Source organism: Capricornis sumatraensis, chromosome 16 (genome assembly GCF_032405125.1).
Source record: "Capricornis sumatraensis isolate serow.1 chromosome 16, serow.2, whole genome shotgun sequence".
In the NCBI taxonomy this organism is placed as follows: domain Eukaryota; kingdom Metazoa; phylum Chordata; class Mammalia; order Artiodactyla; family Bovidae; genus Capricornis; species Capricornis sumatraensis.
The window spans coordinates 18,057,951-18,079,763 of NC_091084.1; the positions used below are offsets into that span (position 1 = coordinate 18,057,951).

Consider the following 21,813-nt stretch of genomic DNA (forward strand, 5'->3'; position numbering starts at 1 on the left):
ATTCTGATATGAACATTGGAGAGAGTACATATGTCTTTTTGAATCAGTCTTTCATTTTCTTTAAATGTATACCCAGGAATGGAATTTCTGGATCATATAGCAATTCTGTTTTTATTTTTTTGAGGAACATTCATACTGTATTCCATAGTGGCTGTCTCAATTTACATTCTTGCCTATAGTGTACTAGGATTCTTTTTTCTCTGCATCACCAACGTGGTATTTGTGGTCGTTTTGATGATAGCCATTTTAACAGGTGTGAAGTGACATCTCATTGTGGTTTTGATTTGCAATTCCACAGTGTTTAGTGATGTTGAGCATTTTGTCATGTGCGTGTGTGCCAGCTGTGTTTTGGCACACATAGATGTTTGGAAAAATGTCTATTCAGGTCTTCCGACCGTTTTTTAATTGAGTGGTTTACTTTTTGATATTGAGTTGTAAGAATTGATTGTATATTTTAGATATTAACCCATTGTCAGAAATATTATTTGCAAATGATATGACCAACATCTTATTTTAGAGATTGATTCTGTTGATATATTTTATTTCTGTGTCATTCCTTTTACTCACTCAATAGTCTTTCATAATCTAACTCTGCTGTTTTGTAAATTTCCATTCCACTTTTGTTGTTTTTTCACTCTTACAAACTATTACAAGCAGTGCTAAATTTCTCCATAGTACATATTTAGAAGTGAAATTGCTAAGTTATGAAGTATGCACCTATTTTCTTTACAGACATGTGCAAAGACATAGTATCTGTGTATTGTCCCTAAAAAATGTATGTTTCTTAACCACACTTAGTGTCTGTATTGTCATACTTAATGTTTGTCATGCTGATTAATGTGTAAGAAATTGTATTTTGTGCATTAGTATGCATTCCTCTGATTACTAGGAGAGATCTCTTCATTGCTTTCTTCTGTCATTTAGATTTCTCATATTATGAGCTGCCGATTTATGTTTTCTGTTAATTTTTGTTCTGGGGTTGTCTTTTTCTTACTGATAGTAGTTCTTTATATATTCAATCATGTGTCTTTTCTATACTTTCAGGTAGTATCTGATAATTTTTATTACTTGTCAGTTGTCCATCTCAGTATGTAATTTTAGTCTTTGTTATCCTTTTGAGTATCTGATGTGTATCTCTTTGAGTGTCTAAGAGCACTGGAAGGAATTTCTTGATTGTAGATACTATGGCATGTTATAGTAGACTAAAAAAGGAGGTGACAGAATCTTTTTGTGTACAGTATAAGAAGTCAACATTCAGAAAACGAAGATCATGGCATCCGGTCCCATCACTTCATGGCAAATAGATGGGGAAACAGTGGAAACAGTGTCAGACTTTATTTTTTTGGGCTCCAAAATCACTGCAGATGGTGACTGCAGCCATGAAATTAAAAGATGCTTACTGCTTGGAAGAAAAGTTATGACCAACCTAGATAGCATATTCAAAAGCAGAGACATTACTTTGTCAACTAAGGTCCATCTAGTCAAGGCTATGGTTTTTCCAGTAGTCATGTATGGATGTGAGAGTTGGACTGTGAAGAAAGCTTAGCGCCGAAGAATTGATGCTTTTGAACTGTGGTGTTGGAGAAGACTCTTGAGAGTCCCTTGGACTGCAAGGAGATCCAACCAGTCCATTCTGAAGGAGATCACCCCTGGGATTTCTTTGGAAGGAATGATGCCAAACCTGAAACTCCAATACTTTGGCCACCTCATGCGAAGGGTTGACTCATTGGAAAAGACTGTGATGCTGGGAGGGATTGGGGGCAGGAAGAGAAGGGGACGACAGAGGATGAGATGGCTGGATGACATCACGGACTCGATGGACGTGAATCTGAGTGAACTCTGGGAGTTGGTGATGGACAGGGAGGCCTGGCGTGCTGTGATTCATGGGGTCGCACAGAGTCGGACACGACTGAGCGACTGAACTGAACTGAACAACATAAATTCTTCCAACAACAAAAATAAGTCAAATCATACTATTTTGTTTATCCCTCCAAGTTAACCTTTAACTAAAATTTTTTGTTTGTTTTTTATTTTCTTCTATTTTTTGGCTTGCAACATGTGAGATCTTAGTTCTCAAACAAGGGATTGAACCTGCTTCCTTTGCACTGGAAACGTGGTATCTTACCCAAGGAACGGCAGAGAAGTCCCTAACTTAAATGAACTTTTGTTCATTGAAGATTCTGTACTTTTTTGTCAGCTCATGAATATGTTTCAAATGCTTAAAAATTTTTTTTTCACCAAACATCTTTGTTTTCAAAGTAATATGAACCAACGTTAACATTTAATTCCTTCCATTCTTTTCTATCCAGTTACCTTTATTATTTCTAGTATTTGCAATTTTTAGTTCTAAGAAGCATTTTCTGACACCCTAAGTAAAATTGGATACCCCTAGTATATGTTTCTGTAGTAGCCTTTAATTTTATAGCACTCATCTATATTAATATTGCTGTCTTTCTCCTTTCTCAAGGCCTTAATTTCTTTGATGGTAAGAACTATGCCTGGCTTGTTAATTACAGCCTCAGTGTCTAGCATCCCTCATGACTCAGTGGTAAAGAGTCCACCTGCAATGCAGGAGATGTGGGTTTTATCCCTGGGTCAGAAAGATCCCCTGGAGAAGGAAATGGCAACCCACTCTAGTATTCTTTCCTGGAGAATCCCATGGGCAGAGGAGCCTGGCGGGCTACAGTCATGGGGTCACAAGAGTTGGGCATGACTCACGACTACACCACCACCACCAGTGCCTGGCATGGTGCTTGGAACACGGTAGACTCCCGCATTGTTACTAGGTTATTATTCTCTCTTTCCTGATTATTGCCACAGTTTTCTGACTGGTTTCCTACCTCTAATGTTGCTCTTCTCCAGTCTTTTGTCCACTCTGAAACCAGTTTGCTCTTTTTATAATACGAAGCTGATTGTGTTTATGACTCACCACTGCCCCAGCATAAAGCTCCAATAGCTGTTTCAAGTGGCTCCTGTGACCTAGTCTCTGATTATTGTGCAACCTAATCTCTTGTTGCTACTCATTCATGCTTCTAAAGTTTTATTTAAGTCTGAATTACTTTCTTTCCTAAAACTGCAGTGTTTTCCCTTTCCTCTAGGGTTTTAAGAACATGCTTTTATTTTTGTCCTTGGCACACCTTAATGCTTTCGGTACCCACAGAAGAAACTAATTCTTACTCATCCTTAGGTTTAATACTACTCATATTACTTCCTCTAGGAAGTCTTTGATTTATCAGCATGAGAGGAATTTGAATTGTATATGGTTTTAGCACTCTGTACTTCTGTCTTCAAAGCACTTGTCAATTACTTGTATATTATCTGTATTCCTCACTATCTTATAAGCTAGTAAGGGCTGAGTTAGCGGTATTGATTGTTTTATCTTCTGCATCTAACATAGTTCTGATTCATGGTAGGCATTCAGTAAACACATTGAGTGAATGTTAATTTAGACATTATTTCCTCCAAGTTGGAAAAAGTGTGTCTTAAGAGTGTTTTATCAGTTGCTTCATTTACTATTATTTTCTCCCATTCTGAAGGCTGTCTTTTCACCTTGCTTATAGTTTCCTTTGTTGTGCAAAAGCTTTTAAGTTTAATTAGGTCCCATTTATTTATTTTTGCTTTTATTTCCATTACTCTGGGAGAAGGCGAGGGTGGGATGATTTGAGAGAATAGCATTGAAACATGTATATTACCATATGTGAAATAGATCGCCAGTCCAGGTTCGATGCATGAGACAGGGCACTCAGAGCCAGTGCACTGGGATGACCCTGAGGGATGAGATGAGGAGGGAGGGGGGAGGGGGGTTCAGGATGGGTTACACATGTGCACCCATGGCTGGTTCATGTCAATGTATGGCAAAAAACACTATAATATTGTAAAGTAATTAGCCTCCAATTAAAATAAATAAGTTAATTGGGAAAAAAAAGAGTGTTTAAAATATTTTGCTAAGGTTGCAATTGTTAACTGAGTCTCAGATTTTTAATTTATTAATATATTTTATAGTGGGGTTATTTTAAAATTGTGACCTCTAAAAATGTTTTATTCCAGTCCAGACTGCTAGAAAGAGAATTGAATCCATACTGGAAGGATGGTGGGACAGGTCTTCCACCAGAAGACTGTAATGTGTCATCAGTCACTAAAGGTATCTTTATATTTTGCTTGTAGCCACATAAACATTTCTTGTTCCTTGGTATTCCTAGGAAAATGACCTGAGTCTGCTAGTAGATTGGCAAGATGTATTATGAATTCCAAAAATGAATAACAATCCAAATCAGATTTTGAGATGTATTAAATCTGAATTTTATTACTACTTATTTAAATATTTCTGCCTGATGCTATAATTTTGATCAAGTCTGAAAACATCTGTGTCTGTTTATATATTTGCAAAACAATGATGTATATTGATTTTTTGATGTGAAATTTGTACAATTTTCTATTATGAACATCTATGGATTATTACTAAAGGTTCAGTTTACATATAGGAAAGCAATGATAAAACATTTGTAGTCTTTTAAGACCTTATTTAAATTATTAGTACTTGGCAAGATTATTTTACCTCAAATATGGTAGCAAATTGATTAAATATTTTTATACTCAATAATATTTTTATATTTGAGTTTATATTTTGAATGGATTAATGCAAAGTGTGGTTCTGTAAAGATTTAATATTGCTTTGGTTTGTTACATTCTATGTGTGATGTATGCATGGTCAGTTGTGTCTGACCTTTTTGTGACCCCATGGTTTATATAGCCTGCAGCCTCCTCTGTCCATGGAATTTTCCAGGCAAGAATACTGGAGTGGGTTGCCATTTCCTCCAGGAATCTTCCCAACCCAGGGATCAGACCCACCTTTCTTTTGCCTCCTGCATTGGCAAGTGGGTTCTTTACCACTGTGCCACCTGGGAAGCCCTTTACAAAATCTATACAGTATTATAAGGTTGTGAAGTTTCATTAAAATTATGTATAAGTATTAAATATGTGATTTCATATCTTCAGAAATTTTTACTTTGCCACCATTTATAAATTTGTATTGACCTTAGGATAGTGCTGTTACTTTCCAGCAGATGGAGATAAAATACTTAAGCCATATAATCACACAGTATTTAAAAAATACTTATGTGCCAATTAAGTATTACTCAGTGAAAAGTTTAGTTAATTACAGTTAACCAAGTATACACATAGTAATATTATAAATTGTTATCTTTTCATCTTAGTGATTTCTCAACAGAATGTTCTTATTCTTTTTATACACAGTGTATTTTTATTTTGGCCATTTATCATGTTCCTTTGTATTTTATGAGAGATGTCCCTGGAGCCACTTATAGGTTCCTTTTTATTTTGTACTGACGTTATTAGTAATTATAGCCTTTTCTTTATTGCCTTTTATCATGGGCAGAAATGTCTCTGCTGTGCTAAATAATAATAGCTATGGTCATATAAAGGTGTCTTTGAAATACTGATTTTTAGAAATTTAAGAGTTTGAGGATCATAGGTTTTCTCAGTGAACCATCATGTAGGACTGATTAAAGCCTTTACCAATACCTGTTTTCAGAGGAGAGTCAATAAGTTCATATATGGGAAAGACTTAGAATTGATACATCCTGTCTTTGAGTATATGTATGTAGTCAGCAGGTTCTTCACTGATTGAAGACCCAACATTCTACTCTAAGTAGTATCTTTCAGCTGGCTGAACCAGCAGAATCAAAGGCAGTAAGAGAAAAATGACCTTATACAAAGGTTTTAGAGAGCCTGTCTCTGTTCCCTTTCACATCATGCTCTCACCATTTCCCTCTCATATTTATTTAGGAGGAAGAATGACAGAAAGCTCCAAATATATCCCAGAGTTGAAATTAAGCTTTAAAAAATGATCTACAGGGTTTTGGTTTTTTTTTTTGCATATGCAGATAGTGTAGTCATTCTGTTTAGACTGGTGGTAGAGTTAAAACTATAAGACCCCTGAAAGTATTAATATTATAAGAGTGATATTAAGAATGTATGTAGAGTTTATATCAAAGGACTTGGACTTTGGAGTTTGACTTCTTGAGATTAGAATTTTGGCATTTCCACTTACTCCTTCCGTGATTTGGGGAATGTTTCCTGACCTCTCTGAGCCCAATTTAAATGTAGTAGGAAATAATGGTATTTCCTGTCTTATACAGTTATTGGGAGAATTAAATGAGAAAAATCTTTTATCATAGTATCTAGAACATAGTAAACAATAATGATGATGTCAAATAATTGTCCTTATGATGGAATGTTTTGGGAAGATTTTATCAACTGATTTTTGTGTGTGTGATGATTGAAGTACCACATACACAGTAATTAATGTTACTCTTGATATTTTTCCTTAGAGAAAATTAAGTGGAAAAGTAAGCATGTTTTCATTGTCCATACAAAATTATCTTCAGTCATATTTTAGTAATGGGAACATTTGTACAGTTTTTAAATTTACATGGCACATTTTTGTATTAGCTTATTTTCAGTAACAGCCATGTGAGGGTAGCAAAGTAGATGTCCCAATTGATTATAGTTAATATCTAATTTTCAGGAAACTAAGACTGAAATTGGTTAAGTTGTTTACCTATAGTCATGTGAGTAGTACTGGAACCCAGCTTTTCTTTCTAATTCTAATATAGGGTTAGTTACTCTAAATTTTCCTTAGAAGACTTTGTTGCCATGTAGTTAGTAGAAATTATTGCTTTAAATCTCTGTATTTTTGTTCATCGAATAGAGTTTTTCCCTCTTCATTTTTTGGCTTTCTCTTATAGAACCTTTTGAGAAAAAAATTAAAAGGTAATTTAAATCAACTGCCTTATTTTACAGATAGACAAAGTTTAAAGGCGTTAATGACTTGCTTAAGATCTTACAACTGTTTCGTAATAACAACAAGACTAAAATCTAAGTCTCCTGGGACTGAGTTTATTGCTATTTTCATATTATTCTGTCTTCTGAGAAAAATGAGGATGTAACTCAGATTTACTTGATTGTATTTTGTCTATAACAATTCAACTTTTAATTTTAGAAGCATATGCCCAGCCTCTTAATTTTTGACGTATAAAAAGCAGACTTCAGATGTAGTCAATATTAAGTGCTTCATGGAAGATCCCCTGGCAGAGGGCATGGCAGTTCACTCCAGTATTCTTGCCTGGAGGATCCCATGGACAGAGGAACTTGGTGGACTGCTTGCATAGGGTTGCAAAGAGTTGAACATGACAGAAGTGACTTAGAGTGCATGCACATACCAGTGAATTTACTGTAGCTATTTGATATATATTTATCTCAGAGAGAAGACCGGGGCCATACCTTATTCATGATTTTTTTGTTTATAAAAGTTATATTTTTAATAAGCTGATACCCCATTTACCCCTGTTTTACCCCCTTATTATGTTTTGATTTCCTTCTGTGTTTAACAGATTTTCTTATTTATAGTAAATGTTCACAAAATACTTGTTGGGTTTAATTATAGATGATAATTATAGATGATAATGATAGATGCTACTGCAAATTGATATTTTTGATTTTTAAATATTCATAAATTCTCTTGTTAAAAATATTTTATTATTGCTGTTATTGGGGCTAACGGGTATGGGGCTCAATTGCATATTGATTATTATTTTTTTTAATGAATTTTTATTAGAACATAACTGCTTTATGATGTGATTTTTTTCTTTTTTTTATTAAAGTCTAATTGCGTTACACTGTTGTGTTATTTTTTGCTGAACAGCACAGTGTATCAGTTATATGTGTATATATCTGCTCTTTTTTAGCTTTTCTTGCCATTTAGAACAAAATGGGAAGAAAATGTTGCCACAGAGGATTGAGTAGAGTTCCCTGTGCTATACGATAGGTTCTCCTTAGTTATCTGTTCTTACACATGTAAGTGTATATATGTCAATCCCAGTCTCCCAATTCATCCAACCCTCCCTTCCCCCTTGATATCCACTGTTTGTTCTCTACACTTGTATCTCTATTTCTGCTTTGCAAATAAGTTCATCTGTACCATTTTTATAGATCCCAAATATGAGTGATAGTTGCACAGTCATGTCCAGCTCTTTGTGGTGCCATGGACTGTAGTCTGCCAGGCTCCTCTGTCCATGGAATTCTCCAGGCAAGAATTCCAAAGTGGGTTGTCATTTCCTTCTCCAGGAGATTCCACATATAAGTGATATTTTTCTCTTTTGACTTATTTCACCTATGATGGTCTCTGGGTCTGTCTGCATCTCTGCAAATGGCACTATTTCATTCCTTTTTATGGCAGAGTAATATTCCATCCATTGCATCCATACCACATCTTCTTTATCAATTCATCTGTCATTGGACATTTAGGTTATTTATATGTCCTGCATGTTGTAAATAGTGCTATGTGAATATTGGGGTACCTGTGTGCTTTTAATTATGGTTTTCACATGATATATGTCCAGGAGAGGGATTGCTGTGTCATATGGTAGTTCTGTTTTTATTTTTTTAAGGGAACCTCCATACTGTTTTCCATAGTGACTGTATCAATTTACATTCCGACCAACACTGTAGGAGATTCAATTTTATTCCCACTCCATCATTTTTTGTTTGTAGATTTTTTGATGATGGCCATTGACTGGTGTGAGGTAGGAGTTTGCATTTGCATTTCTCTAATAATGAGAGACTTCACACTTGACTTCACATTCCAGGATGTCTGCCTCTAGGTTAGTGATCACATCATCATGATTATCTGGGTCGTGAAGATTTTTTTGTACAGTTCTTCCGTGTATTCTTGCCACCTCTTCTTAATATCTTTTGCTTCTGTTAGGTCCATACCATTTCTGTCCTTTATCGAGCCCATCTTTGCATGAAATGTTCCCTTGGTATCTCTAATTTTCTTGAAGAGATCTCTAGTCTTTCCCATTCTGTTGTTTTCCTCTATTTCTTTGCATTGATCTCTGAAGAAGGCTTTCTTATCTCTTCTTGCTATTCTTTGGAACTCTGCATTCAGATGCTTATATCTTTCCTTTTCTCCTTTGCTTTTCACCTCTCTTCTTTTCACAGCTATTTGTAAGGCCTCCCCAGACAGCCATTTGCTTTTTTGCATTTCTTTTCCATGGGGACGGTCTTGATCCCTGTCTCCTGTACAGTGTCACGAACCTCATTCCATAGTTCATCAGGCACTCTTATCTATCAGATCTAGACCCTTAAATCTACTTCTCACTTCCACTGTATAGTCATAAGGGATTTGATTGAGGTCATACCTGAATGGTCTAGCGGTTTTCCCTACTTTCTTCAATTTAAGTCTGAATTTGGCAATAAGGAGTTCATGATCTGAGCCACAGTCAGCTCCTGGTCTTGTTTTTGTTGAGTGTATAGAGCTTCTCCATCTTTGGCTGCAAAGAATATAATCAATCTGATTTTGGTGTTGACCATCTGGTGATGTCCATGTGGAGAGTCTTCTCTTGTGTTGTTGGAAGAGGGTGTTTGCTATGACCAGTGCATTTTCTTGGCAAAACTCTATTAGTCTTTGCCCTGCTTCATTACGCATTCCAAGGCCAAATTTGCCTGTTACTCCAGGTGTTTCTTGACTTCCTACTTTTGCATTCCAGTCCCCTAGAATGAAAAGGACATTGTTTTGGGTGTTAGTGCTAAAAGATCTTGTAGGTCTTCATAAAACCGTTCAACTAGTGGAGGTGATGGAATTCCAGTTGAGCTGTTTCATGCTGTGAAAGTGCTGCACTCAACATGCCAGCAAGTTTGGAAAACTCAGCAGTGGCCACAGGACTGGAAAAGATCAGTTTTCATTCCAATTCCAAAGAAAGGCAGTGCCAAAGAATGCTCAAACTACTGCACAATTGCACTCATCTCACATGCTAGTAAAGTAATGCTCAAAATTCTCCAAGCCAGACTTCAGCAATACGTGAACCATGAACTCACTGATGTTCAAGCTGGTTTTAGAAAAGGCAGAGGAACCAGAGATCAAATTGCCAACATCCGCTGGATCATGGAGAAACCAAGAGAGTTCCAGAAAAACATCTACTTCTGCTTTATTGACTATGCCAAAGCCTTTGACTGTGGATCACAATAAACTGTGGAAAATTCTGAAAGAGATGGGAATACCAGACCACCTGACCTGCCTCTTGAGAAATCTGTATGCAGGTCAGGAAGCAACAGTTAGAACTGGACATGGACCAACAGACTGGTTCCAAATAGGAAAAGGAGTCCATCAAGGCTGTCTATTGTCACCCTGCTTATTTAACTTCTATGCAGAGTACATTATGAGAAACGCTGGACTGGAAGAAACAAGCTGGAATCAAGATTGCCGGGAGAAATATCAATAACCTCAGATATGCAGATGACACCACCCTTATGGCAGAAAGTGAAGAGAAACTAAAAAGCCTCTTGATGAAAGTGAAAGAGGAGAGTGAAAAAGTTGGCTTAAAGCTCAACATTCAGAAAACTAAGATCATGGTATCCGGTCCCATCACTTCATGGGAAATAGATGGGGAAACAGTGGAAACAGTGTCAGACTTTATTTTTTTGGGCTCCAGAATCGCTGCAGATGGTGACTGCAACCATGAAATTAAAAGACGCTTACTCCTTGGAGGAAAAGTTATGACCAACCTAGATAGCATATTCAAAAGCAGAGACATGACTTTGCCGACTAAGGTCCGCCTAATCAAGGCTATGGTTTTTCCTGTGGTCATGTATGGATGTGACAGTTGGACTGTGAAGAAGGCTGAGCGCCGAAGAATTGATGCTTTTGAAGTGTGGTGTTGGAGAAGACTGTTGAGAGTCCCTTGGATTGCAAGGAGATCCAACCAGTCCATTCTAATGGAGATCAACCCTGGGATTTCTTTGGAAGGAATGATGCTAAAGCTGAAACTCCAGTAGTTTGGCCACCTCATGCAAAGAGTTGACTCTTTGGAAAAGGCTCTGATGCTGGGAGGGATTGGGGGCAGGAGGAGAAGGGGACGACAGATGATGAGATGGGTGGATAGCATCACGGACTCAATGGATGTGAGTCTGAGTGAACTCCGGGAGATGGTGATGGACAGGGAGGCCTGGCGTGCTGCGATTCATGGGGTCGCAAAGAGTCGGACACGACTGAGCGACTGAACTGAACTGAACTGAATAATGAGAGATGTTGAGCATCTTTTCATGTGGTTTTTGACCATCTGTATGTTTCTGGAGAAATATCTATTTGGATCTTTCACCCATTTATTCATTGAGTTTATTTTTTTGATATTTTGCTACATGAGAAATTTGTGTATTTTGAAGATTAACCCTTTGTCAGTTGCTTTGTTTGCAAATATTTTCTCCCATTCTGATGGTCCTCTTTGTTTTGTTTATGGTTTCCTTTACTGTGTAAAAGCTTTGGAGTTTAATTAGATCCCACTTGTTTATTTTTGTTTTGATTTTCATTTCTCTTGGAGGTGGATCAAAAAAGCCCCTGCTGCATTTTATGTCAAGGAGTATTCTACCTGTGTTTTCCTCTTAAGAGTTTTATAGTGTTCAATCTCACATTTAGGTCTTTGATCCATTTTTAGTTTATTTTTATGTGTGGTGTTAGGGAGTATTGTAATTTCATTCTTTTATATGTAGCTGTCCAGTTTTCCCAGTACCACTTATTAGAGAGATTGTCTTTTCTCCACTGTATTCTTGCCTCCTTTGTCATAGATTTGGTGACTGTACCTGTGAGGGTTTGCCTTTAGGCTTTCTATCCTGTTTCGTTGATCTGTATTTCTGTTTTTGTGCCAGTATTGTATTGTCTTGATGACTGTAGCTTTGCAGTATAGACTGCAGTCAGAGAGCCTGGTTCTTCCAGCTCCATTTTTCTTTCTCAAGATTGCTTTGGCTATTTGGAGTCATTTGTGTTTCCATACAAATTGTAAAAGTTTTCATTCTAATTTTGTGAAAAATGTCATTGGTAATTTGTTAGAGATTGCATTGAATCTGTAGATTGCTTTGGATAGTGTAGTCATTTTCACAATATTGATACTTCCGTTCAAAGACCATCATATATTATTCCATCTGTTTGTGTCCTTTTTGATTTCTCAATACCTTATAGTTTTCTGAGTACAGGCCTTTTGCCTCCATAGGTAGGTTTATTCCTAGGTATTATATTCATTTTGTTGCAGTGGTAAATGGGATACTTTTCTTAAATTCTCTTTCTTATCTTTCATTGTTAGTGTGTAGGAGTGCAAGAGATTTCTGTGTGTCAGTTTTGTATCCTGCAGGTTTACCAGTTCACTGATTAACTCTTGTAGGTTTCTAATAATATTTTTAGGGTATTCTATGTATTGTATCATATTATCTGCAAACAGTGAGTTTTGCTTCTTTTTTTTTCCAATTTGAATTCCTTTTATTTCTTTTTTTTCTCTGATTGCTGTGGCTAGGACATCCAACACTATTTTCAGTAATAGTGTAGAGAGGGAACATCATTGTATTGTTCCTTACCTTAGAAGAAATGATTTTAGTTTTTCACTATTGAGAATGTTTGCTGTGAATTTATCGTACATGACCTATATAATGTTGAGGTAGATTCCCTCTGTGCACACTTTCTGGAGAGCTTTGATCATAAGTGAATGTTGAATTTTGTCAAAAGTTTTTTCTTCATCTATTCAGATGATCCTAGGGTTTTTATTCCTCAATTTGTTGATGTAGTATATCCCCCTGGTTGATTTGTGTGTATTGAAGAATTCTTACATCCCTGGGATAAATCCTACTTGATCATGGCGTATGTTGCTTTTAATGTGTTGTTGGATTCTGTTTGCTAGTATTTTGTTGAGGATTTTTGTGTCTGTATTCATCAGTGATATTGACCTGTAATTTTCTTTTGTAATTCTATTACTGTGTTTTTCTTTTATCAGGGTGATGGTGGTCTTGTAGAATGAGGTTGGGAGTGTTCCTTCCTCTTCAATTTTTTTCAGAAAATTTGAGATCAATAAGTGTTTACTCTTTTCTAAATGTTGTGTAGAATTCACTGTGAAACCATCTGGTCCTGGGCTTTTATTTGTTGGTAGATTTCTAATCACAGTTTCAATTTCATTACTTGTGAATCTTCTGTTTATAATTCTATTTCTTCCTGATTCAGTCTTGGATGGTTGTACCTTTTAAAAAATCTGTGCATTTCTTTCATGTTGTCCATTTTATTGGTTTGCAGTTGTTGTAGTATTCTTTGTATTTCTGCAGTGTCAGCTGTAACTTCATTTCTCATTTCTAATTTTACTGATTTGAGTCCTCTCACTTTTTTTCTTGATGAGTCTCAATGAAGGTTTATCAGTTTTATCCATCTTCTCAAAGATTCCGGCTTTTTATTTCATTGTTCTTTGCTATTTTTTTCTTTGTTTCTATTTCAGTAATTTTTGTTCTGATCTTTATGATTTCTTTCTACTAACTGTGGGTTTTGTTTGTTCTTTCTCTAGTAGCTTCAAGTATAAGTTTAGGTTGTTTGAGATTTTTTTCTTGTTCCTTTAGGTGAGATTGTATTGCTGTAAAGTTCGTTCTTAGAACTGCTTTTGTTGCATCCCATGGATTTTGACTATTCATGCTTTTGTTGTCATTTGTTTCTGGGTTTTTTTATTTCATATTTTACTTCTTCTGTGATCCATTGGTTGTGCAGTAGCACATTGTTTAGCATCCATGTGTTTGTGTGTTGTAATTGATTTCTAATTTCATAGCATTGAGGTTGGAAAGGATGCTTGATATGATTTCAGTTTTCTTAATTTTACCAAGGCTTGATTTATGACCCAAGCTATGGTCTATCCTGGAGAATGTTCCATATGCACTTGAGAAGAAAGTATATTCTGCTGCTTTTGGATAGAATATCCTATAAGTATCAGTTAAAACTATCTGGTCTAATATGCCACTTAAAGCTTTTTGTTTCCATATTAATTTTCAGTCTGGATGATCTGTTCATTAGTATCACTGGGATATTGAAGTCCCCCACTATTATTGTGTTACTGTTATTTCCCCTTTTATGGGTTTTAGCATTTGCCTTATATAGTATTAAGGTGTTAGATGCATAAATATTTAGTTGTTCTATCTTCTTCCTGGATTGATCCCTTGATCATTATGTACTGTCCTTGCTTATATCATGTAAACAGTCTTCATTTCACAGTCTGTTTTGTCTGATATGATTATTCCTACTCCAGTTTTATTTTGATTTCCATTTGCACAGATTACCTTTTGTCATTCCCTCGCTTTTCCATTTGTATGTCTATAGGTCTGAAATGTGTCTCTTTTAGACAGGTTATATACAGATTTTGTTTTGGTGTCCATTCAGCTGTGTCTTTTGGTTGGAGCATTTAATCCATTTACCTTTAAGTTAATTTTTGATATGTATGTTTCTCCTGCCATTTCCTTGTTTTGAATTTGTTTTTGTAAGTCTTTTTCCTTCCCTTCCTCATTTGTTCTCTTATGTTTCTTGCCTAGAGAAGTTCCTTTAGCAGTTGTTGTAAAGCTGGTTTGGTGGGGCTTTATTCTCTTAGCTTTTGCTTATCTATAAAGCTTTTGATTTATCAAATGTGAATGAGACTGTTGCTGGGTGGAGTATTCTTCATTGTAGATTTTTTCCTTTCATCACTTTAGATATATCCTGTCAGTCTCTTGTTGCCTGCGGAATTTCTCCTGAAAAATCAGCTGATAACCTTATGGCGATTCCCTTGTATGGTATTTGTTGCTTTTACCATTTTTTACTTTGTATTTAATTTTTGTTAGTTTAACTAATATGTGTCTTGTGTTGCTTCTTGGATTTTGCTGTATGGGACTCTTTACATTTCCTGGACTTGGGTGACTGTTTCCTTTCCCATGTCAGGGAATTTTTTGACTGTATCTTCAGATGTTTTTTCAGGTCCTTTCTCTTTTTCTTCTTCTGTTGGGGCCTATTTAATTTGAATTTTGGTACATGTAGTGTGGTTTCAGAGGTCTCTTGAGAGTGTGTTCTTTTCATTCTCTTTTCTGGATTCTGTTTTGTGCCAGAGATTTCCAGTATTCTGTCTTCTGGGTTACTCATCTGTTCTTCTGCGTTAGTTATTCTGCAATTGATTCCTTCTAGCATATTTTCAATTAGCTTATTGTCTTAGTTATTTCTGTTTAGTCTTTAGGTTAAAATTTCCTTGTATCTTCTTGATCATTGCCTTCATTCTGTTTCCAAGATCTTGGATCACCTTCACTTTCATTACTGTGAATTATTTTTCAGATAGATTGCTTATCTCTTCATTTAGTTGTTCTTGGATGTTTCTGTCTTGCTACTTCATGTCATCATATTTCTTTGTCATCTCTTTTTTATCCAGCTTACTGTTTGTTGCCTCCTTTCTGCAGGTTTCCAGTGGCAGTTCCTCTTGCTTCTGGAGTTTTCTTTCCTGATGGGTGTGGTTTCTCCAGAGGCTTATGCCTTTATATTCTTGATCTGAGTTTGATTTGCCTTGGAAAGAATAGATGATCTCTGTTCATTTCCAAGGCAAACCATTCACTATCACAGTAATCCAAGTCTATGCCCTAACCACTAATGCTGAGGAATCTGAAGTGGAATGGTTCTATGAAGACCTACAAGACCTTCTAGAACTAACACCCCAAAAAGATGCCCTTTTCATTATAGGGGACTGGAATGCAAAAGGAGGAAGTCAAGAGATACCTGGAGTAACAAGCAAATTTGGCCTTGGAGTACGAAATGAAGCAGGTAAAAGACTAATAGAGTTTTGCCAAGAGAACACACTGGTCATAGCGAACACCCTCTTCCAACAACACAAAAGAAGACTTTACACATGAATATCACCAGATGGTCAGTACCGAAATAAGATTGATTATATTCTTTGCAGCCAAAGATGAAGAAGCTCTATACAGTCAGCAAAAACAAGACCGGGAACAGACTGTGGCTCAGATCATGAATTCCTTATTGCAAAATTCAGACTTAAGAAAATATGGAAAACCACTAGGCCATTCAGGTATGATCTAAATCAAATCCCTTACAGTGATACAGTGGAAGTGACAAGTAGATTTAAGGGACTAGATTTGATAGACAGAGTGCCTGAAGAACTATTGATGGAGGTTTGCACATACAGGAGGCAATGATCAAGACCATCTCTAAGAAAAAGAAATGCAAAAAGGCAAAATGGTTGTCTGATGAGGGCTTACAAATAGCTGAGCAAAGAAGAGAAGTGAAAACCAAAGGAGAAAAGGAAAGATATACCCATTTGAATGCAGAATTCCAAAGAATAGCAGGGAGAGATAAGAAAGCCTTCCTCAGTGATCAGTGCAAAGAAATAGAGGGAAACAGTAGAATGGGAAAGACTAGAGATGACTTCAAGAACATTAGAGATACCAGAGGAACATTTCATGCAAATATGGGCACAATAAAGGACAGAAATGGTATGAACCTCACAGAAGCAGATGATATTAAGAAAAGGTGGTAACAATACACAGAACTATATAAAAAAGATCTTCATGACCCAGATAATCACAATGGTGTGATCACCCATGGTCACCTAGGGCCTGACATCCTGGAATGTGAAGTCAGGTGGGCCTTAGGAAGCATCACTATGAACAAAACTAGTGGAGGTGATGGAATTCCAGTTGAACTATTTCAAATCCTAAAAGATGATGCTTTGAAATTGCTTTAGTCAATATGCGAGCACATTTGGAAAACTCAGCAGCGGCCACAGGACTGGAAAAGGTCAGTTTTCATTCCAGTTCCAAAGAAAGGCAATGCCAAGGAATGTTCAAACTACTGCACAATTGCAGTCATCTCACATGTGGCTCAGACGGTAAAGCGTCTGCCTACAATGCTGGAGACCCAGGTTCGATCCCTAGGTCGGGAAGATCCTCTGGAGAAGGAAATGGCAACCCACTCCAGTATTCTTGCCTGGAAAATCCCATGGACAGAGGAGCCTGGTAGGCTACAGTCTTTGGGGTCGCAAAGAGTCAGACACGACTGAGCGACTTCACTTACACTTTCACATGCTAGCAAAGTAATGTTCAAAATTTTCCAAGCCAGGTTTCAGTAGTACGTGAACCATGAACTTCCACATGTTCAAGCTGGATTTAGAAAAGGCAGAGGAACCAGAGATAAATTGCCAACATCTATTGGATCATTGAAAAGGCAAGAGTTCCAGAAGAACATCTATTTCTGCTTTCTCAACTACAGCGAAGGCTTTGTGTGGATCACAACAAACTGGAAAATTCTTCGAGAGATTGGAATACCAGACCATCCTACCTGCTTCCCAAGAAATCTATATGCAGGTCAAGAAGCAACAGTTAGAACTGGACATGGAACAGCAGACTGGTTCCAAATTGTGAAGTGAGTGCTTCAAGGCTGTATATTGTCATCCTGCTTATTGAACTTATGTGCAGAATGCATCATACGAAATGCCAGACTAGCTGAAGCACAAGCTGGAATCAAGATTGCTGGGAGAAATATCAATAACCTCAGACATGCAGATGTTACCACCCTTATGGCAGAAATCAAAGAAGAATTAAAGAGCCTCTTGATGAAAGTGAAAGAGGAGAGTGAAAAACTTGACTTAAATTCAACATTCAGAAAACTGAGATCATGGCATTCAGTCCCATCACTTCATGGCAAATAGGTGGGAAACAATGGAAACAGTAACAGACTTTATTTTTTTGGGCTCCAAAATCATTGCTGATGGTGACTGCAACCACGAAATTAAAAGATGTTTGTTCCTTGGAGGAAAAACTGTGACCAACCTTGACAGCATATTAAAAAGCAGAGACATTACTTTGCCAACAAAAGTCCATCTAGTCAAAGCTATGGTTTTTCCATAGTCATGAATGGATGTGAGAATTGGATCAGAAAGAAAGCAAAGAATTGATGCTTTTGGACTGTGGTGTTAGAGAAGACTCTTGAGAGTCCCTTGGACTGCAAGGAGGTAAAAGTGGCCAATCCTAAAGGAAATCAGTCCTGAATATTCATTGGAAGGACTGATGTTGAAGCTGAAACTCCAATTCTTTGATGGGAAGAACTGACTCATTGGGAAAAGACCCTAATCTGGGAAAGATGGAAGGCAGGAGAAGGGCACAACAGAGGATGAGATGGTTGGATGGCATCACTGACTCTATGGACATGAGTTTGGGTAAACTCCAGGAGTTGGTGATGGACAGGGAAGCCTGGTGTGCTGCAGTCCATGGGGTCACAAAGAGTCCATGGGGTCACATGACTGAGCAACTGAACTGAGCTGTAGTGATTGGAGCCTGCCCTCGATATTGAGTGGGCCCTCCTGGTTGCTCTGTCGCTATCACTGCCCTGTCACGGGTGAGGTCTCCTCCCTAGTATTGAAAGCAGAATATCCAAAATCTGTTTCCTAGCTGTGATTCTGATCTGCTCTGTGATGTAGGCAGGATTAGAGCACTCTCACTTGTAGGGAAGCCTCTGAGTTTTAATCTTTTAGAGCTGTTCACCTGTTATTGTACTCTGTTGTGTCCCCTTTCAGCTGTTTTGTGTGCTCACAACTTATTATGAGTGCTGCTCTGGGTCCCACCTTAACTATAAGTATGCCTGCAATTGGCCCTGATGACTCTTCAGGTATTGTTTTCACATGTCCTTCAGCATGGGTCCAGTGAAGTTAGGTATCAGTGCTGCAGTAGTCATTTCAGCTGGTCACACTGTGTGAGCAGTGGATGCAGCTCGAACTCTGGTTTGTCCCTGTCTTCACATGTACCTGTCTACAGAGTTCACAGCTGCTATAGCCCATCCCAGTTGCAAAGTACTTGTTCTTTTGGATGTTTCATAGGGGCTGAATTTAGGAAGTTGTCAGTGGAGGTGTAACTTCGCAGTTTGCATAGCCTTGAGGAGAGGTTTCGACTCATCTTTTTTAGTTACATAGCTGTTGGGGTTTCCCCTGGATCAGGAAGTGGCAACCCACTCCAGTACTCTTGCCTGAAAAATTCCATGGATAGAGGAGCCTGGTGGGCCACGGTCCATGGGGTTGCAAAGAGTCGCACACGACTGAGTGACTTCACTTCCTGGGGCTTAGCTGTGGTTTTCAGCCCCTCCTCTGGGTGAATTTCCTAGTGTGTATGTGTGTGTGTTTGGTGGGGGTGGGGGTTGTGCTATCTGTGCCCTTCTGTGATAATGAGGTAGATCCCTGGACCCATTCAGAAATTTCCTAGTAATGAGGATTTTCTGTGTGGTCCCCGGACAACAGGGCAACTCTTGATCCTGATAATGGATTTCCTAGTGGAGGCTAGTTACCTGCACCCTCCTGGGACAGTAAGGCAGGTCCCAGCACCCACTGGTGGACTTCCTAGTAGCAGGAAATATCCCCGCCCTCCCAGGACAGCAGAGTGGATTCTGACATCCACTGATGGATTTCCCAGTTTTGAAAGCTATCCATGCCATGCCAGGACAGAGGGACAGGTCCTGGTACCCAATGACAGATTATGTAGTAGAGAGATCTGTTTATATACTTCTGGGACAGTTGAGGGGATGTCAGCAACCACTAATATTTCCTGTGTGGAAGCTTCATGCGTCATCACAGGACAGCCTGGGCAGGTCATGGGGCCTGCTGATGAAATTCTAGTGGCTGGATTGTGCCCCTCCAGGTCAGCTGGGGTCGATCCTGTGTCCCCCACCCCCAGAAGAATTCCTCGTAGGTAAAGCTGTTTGTGCCCCTCCAGCCTAGCAGGGGTGGATCCTGTGACCTGCCTGTGGAAATTTTCCTTTTGGAAGCTGGCCACGCCCTTTCAGGTCAGCAGGGTGAGTCCTAGGGCCCCTGGTGGAACTGCTAGCGGCTGGATCTCTCTGTGCTTTTCTGCGTCAGCAGGGGCAGCTTCTGTGCCTTGCTGGCAGGACCTCTGGTTGGGGAGCTGTCTGTGCCCTCCCGGGACAGCCTAGGCAGGTCCTGGGCCCTCTGGGGGAGCTCCCTGTGGCTGGAGTGTCTGTGCCCCTCTAGGTCAGTGGAGGCGGGTCCTGGGCCCTCTGGGGGAGCTCCCAGTGGCTGAGGTGTCTGTGCCCCTCTAGGTCAGTGGAGGCGGGTCCTGGGCCCTCTGGGGGAGCTCCCAGTGGCTGAGATGTCTGTGCCCCTCTAGGTCAGTGGAGGTGGGTCCTCCGGCCCGCTGGTGCAATTTCCAGTAGCTCAGTCTCACCCTTCTGTGTCAGCCAGTGGGGTTTCTAGTTTTGGAAGCTGTCTGTGCCCTTCCAGCTCTGCATGGGCAGGGCCTGGTGTCTGCCTGTGGGCCTGAAAGAGGTAGCCATGCCCGCCTCTGGATCCCAGGATGGCAGCAGCGGTGATTTGCACCCACACAAGGAGCCCATGTAGGTGAAGTCCTGTTGCTTGGGAGTGCTCACAGGAAAAGAAGCTTTTATGGTGATCCCGCTTCTCTCTTCCTCCATCTCCCAGTGAGGGTGTCTTGCCTCTTTGGGGAGCCCAGACTTCTTCCTAGTACACCCTCGGTTGCCATGGCCTGAACTCTTCGGCTGTTTCTGCACCTAACCTTTGTCCCCTCCCTGGGACGGAGCTTCAGAGTCTGAGCTTTACTTGGCACTTGACCCCCATCCTTACTGACAGAGGAGCATTTCACATTGAGGAGCATAGGCTGGCGGTGACTTCCACAAGCCAGTTGCTGCTCTCTTGTTTTTAGGCTCTAAAACCTCTGTCTCTATCCCAGCCTTTCCAAGGTGTGGGAGCCTTTCCTCCTTCACAGTTCTCTCCCTGGGGTGCAGGCCTGATTCCTTCTTTTTCTTTCTCCTTTTGTCCTACTCAGTTACATGGAGGTTTTCCTTGTCTTTTTGGAGGTCCAATGTCTTCTGTCAGTGCTCAGTAGCTATCTCTGTGAATAGTTCCGCTTGTAGGTGTATTTTCAAATGTATTTTCAATGTTTCTGTGAAGGGAGTTTAACTGTTTCCTGTTCTCCCACCATTTTAAACCCCACCTCAGGAGTTCATTCAATATTGATTATTTTGAATTAAAGTTACTTGAGAAAGAGCTGATACAAGAAGGACACTTTGACCCCTCCTCTCTACCTTCCTGAAAACAGGGAATAAATCTCATAAAAGATGCAGTCCTTGTATCTTGAGATAGAAAGAAATTCTTATTGCCAGGGATAGGGAATTTCAGGCCAAAAAGCCAGACCTTGTCACTCCTTCTTCCTTCTTGTTAATAATTGACTTTTTTATTTTCGGCTATACTGGGTCCTTGTTGCTGTGTGTGGGCTTTTTCTAGTTGAGAGTGGGGCCTCCTCTCTAGTTGTGGTGCATGGGCTTTTCATTGTGGTGGCTTCTCTTGTGGACCACTGGCATGGTGCGTGGGCTTCAGTAGTTGTGGCATGTGGACTCAGTAGTTGCATTTCCAGGCTCTGAAACAGACGCTCAATAGTGTGACGTGTGGGCTTAGTTGCTCTGTATTATGTGAGATCTTTCTGGATTAAGAATTGAACCCATGTCTCCCTCATTGGCTGGTAGATTCTTTACCACTGAGCCACGAGGGAAGCCCTTCTGCTTTTTAATTGGAGTATAATTGCTTTCCAATGTTGTATTACTTTTTTTCTAAAATGAAGCGAATCAGCTATATTTACAGATATATTCCCTCCCTCTTGAACTTCCCTCTCTCCATCCCATCCAGGTAGGTCATCACAGAGCACTGAGCTGAGCTCCCTGTGCTATACAGAAAGTTCCCACTGTCTCTCAGTTTTACGCATGGTAGTGTATTTATATTGAACCTAATCTCCAGTTCATCCCACCTTCCCTTTCCCCCTGTGTGGCCACGTGTCCTTTCTGTCCTTCTGTGTTTCTGTTCCTGCCCTGCAGGTAGGTTCATCTGTACCATTTTTCTGTATTCCACATACATGTGTTAATATATGATATTTGTTTTTCTAACTTGCTTCACTCTGTATGAT

The 21,813-nt window shown here is 39.0% G+C and overlaps 1 protein-coding gene across 2 annotated transcripts in view; it reads left to right on the plus strand.

Annotated features, from left to right (window-relative positions):
* Positions 1 to 21,813, plus strand: part of CWF19L2 (CWF19 like cell cycle control factor 2) — a 149,386-nt gene that overhangs the window by 25,572 nt on the left and 102,001 nt on the right. Inside the window, exons 6-7 of one of the 2 annotated variants that reach the window (XM_068988643.1) lie at positions 4,048 to 4,141; positions 20,013 to 20,021. In XM_068988643.1, coding sequence (XP_068844744.1) covers positions 4,048 to 4,141; positions 20,013 to 20,021 — 103 coding nt within the window. The remainder of the gene's footprint in view (positions 1 to 4,047; positions 4,142 to 20,012; positions 20,022 to 21,813) is intronic. The other variant, XM_068988642.1, reaches the window with a different exon arrangement.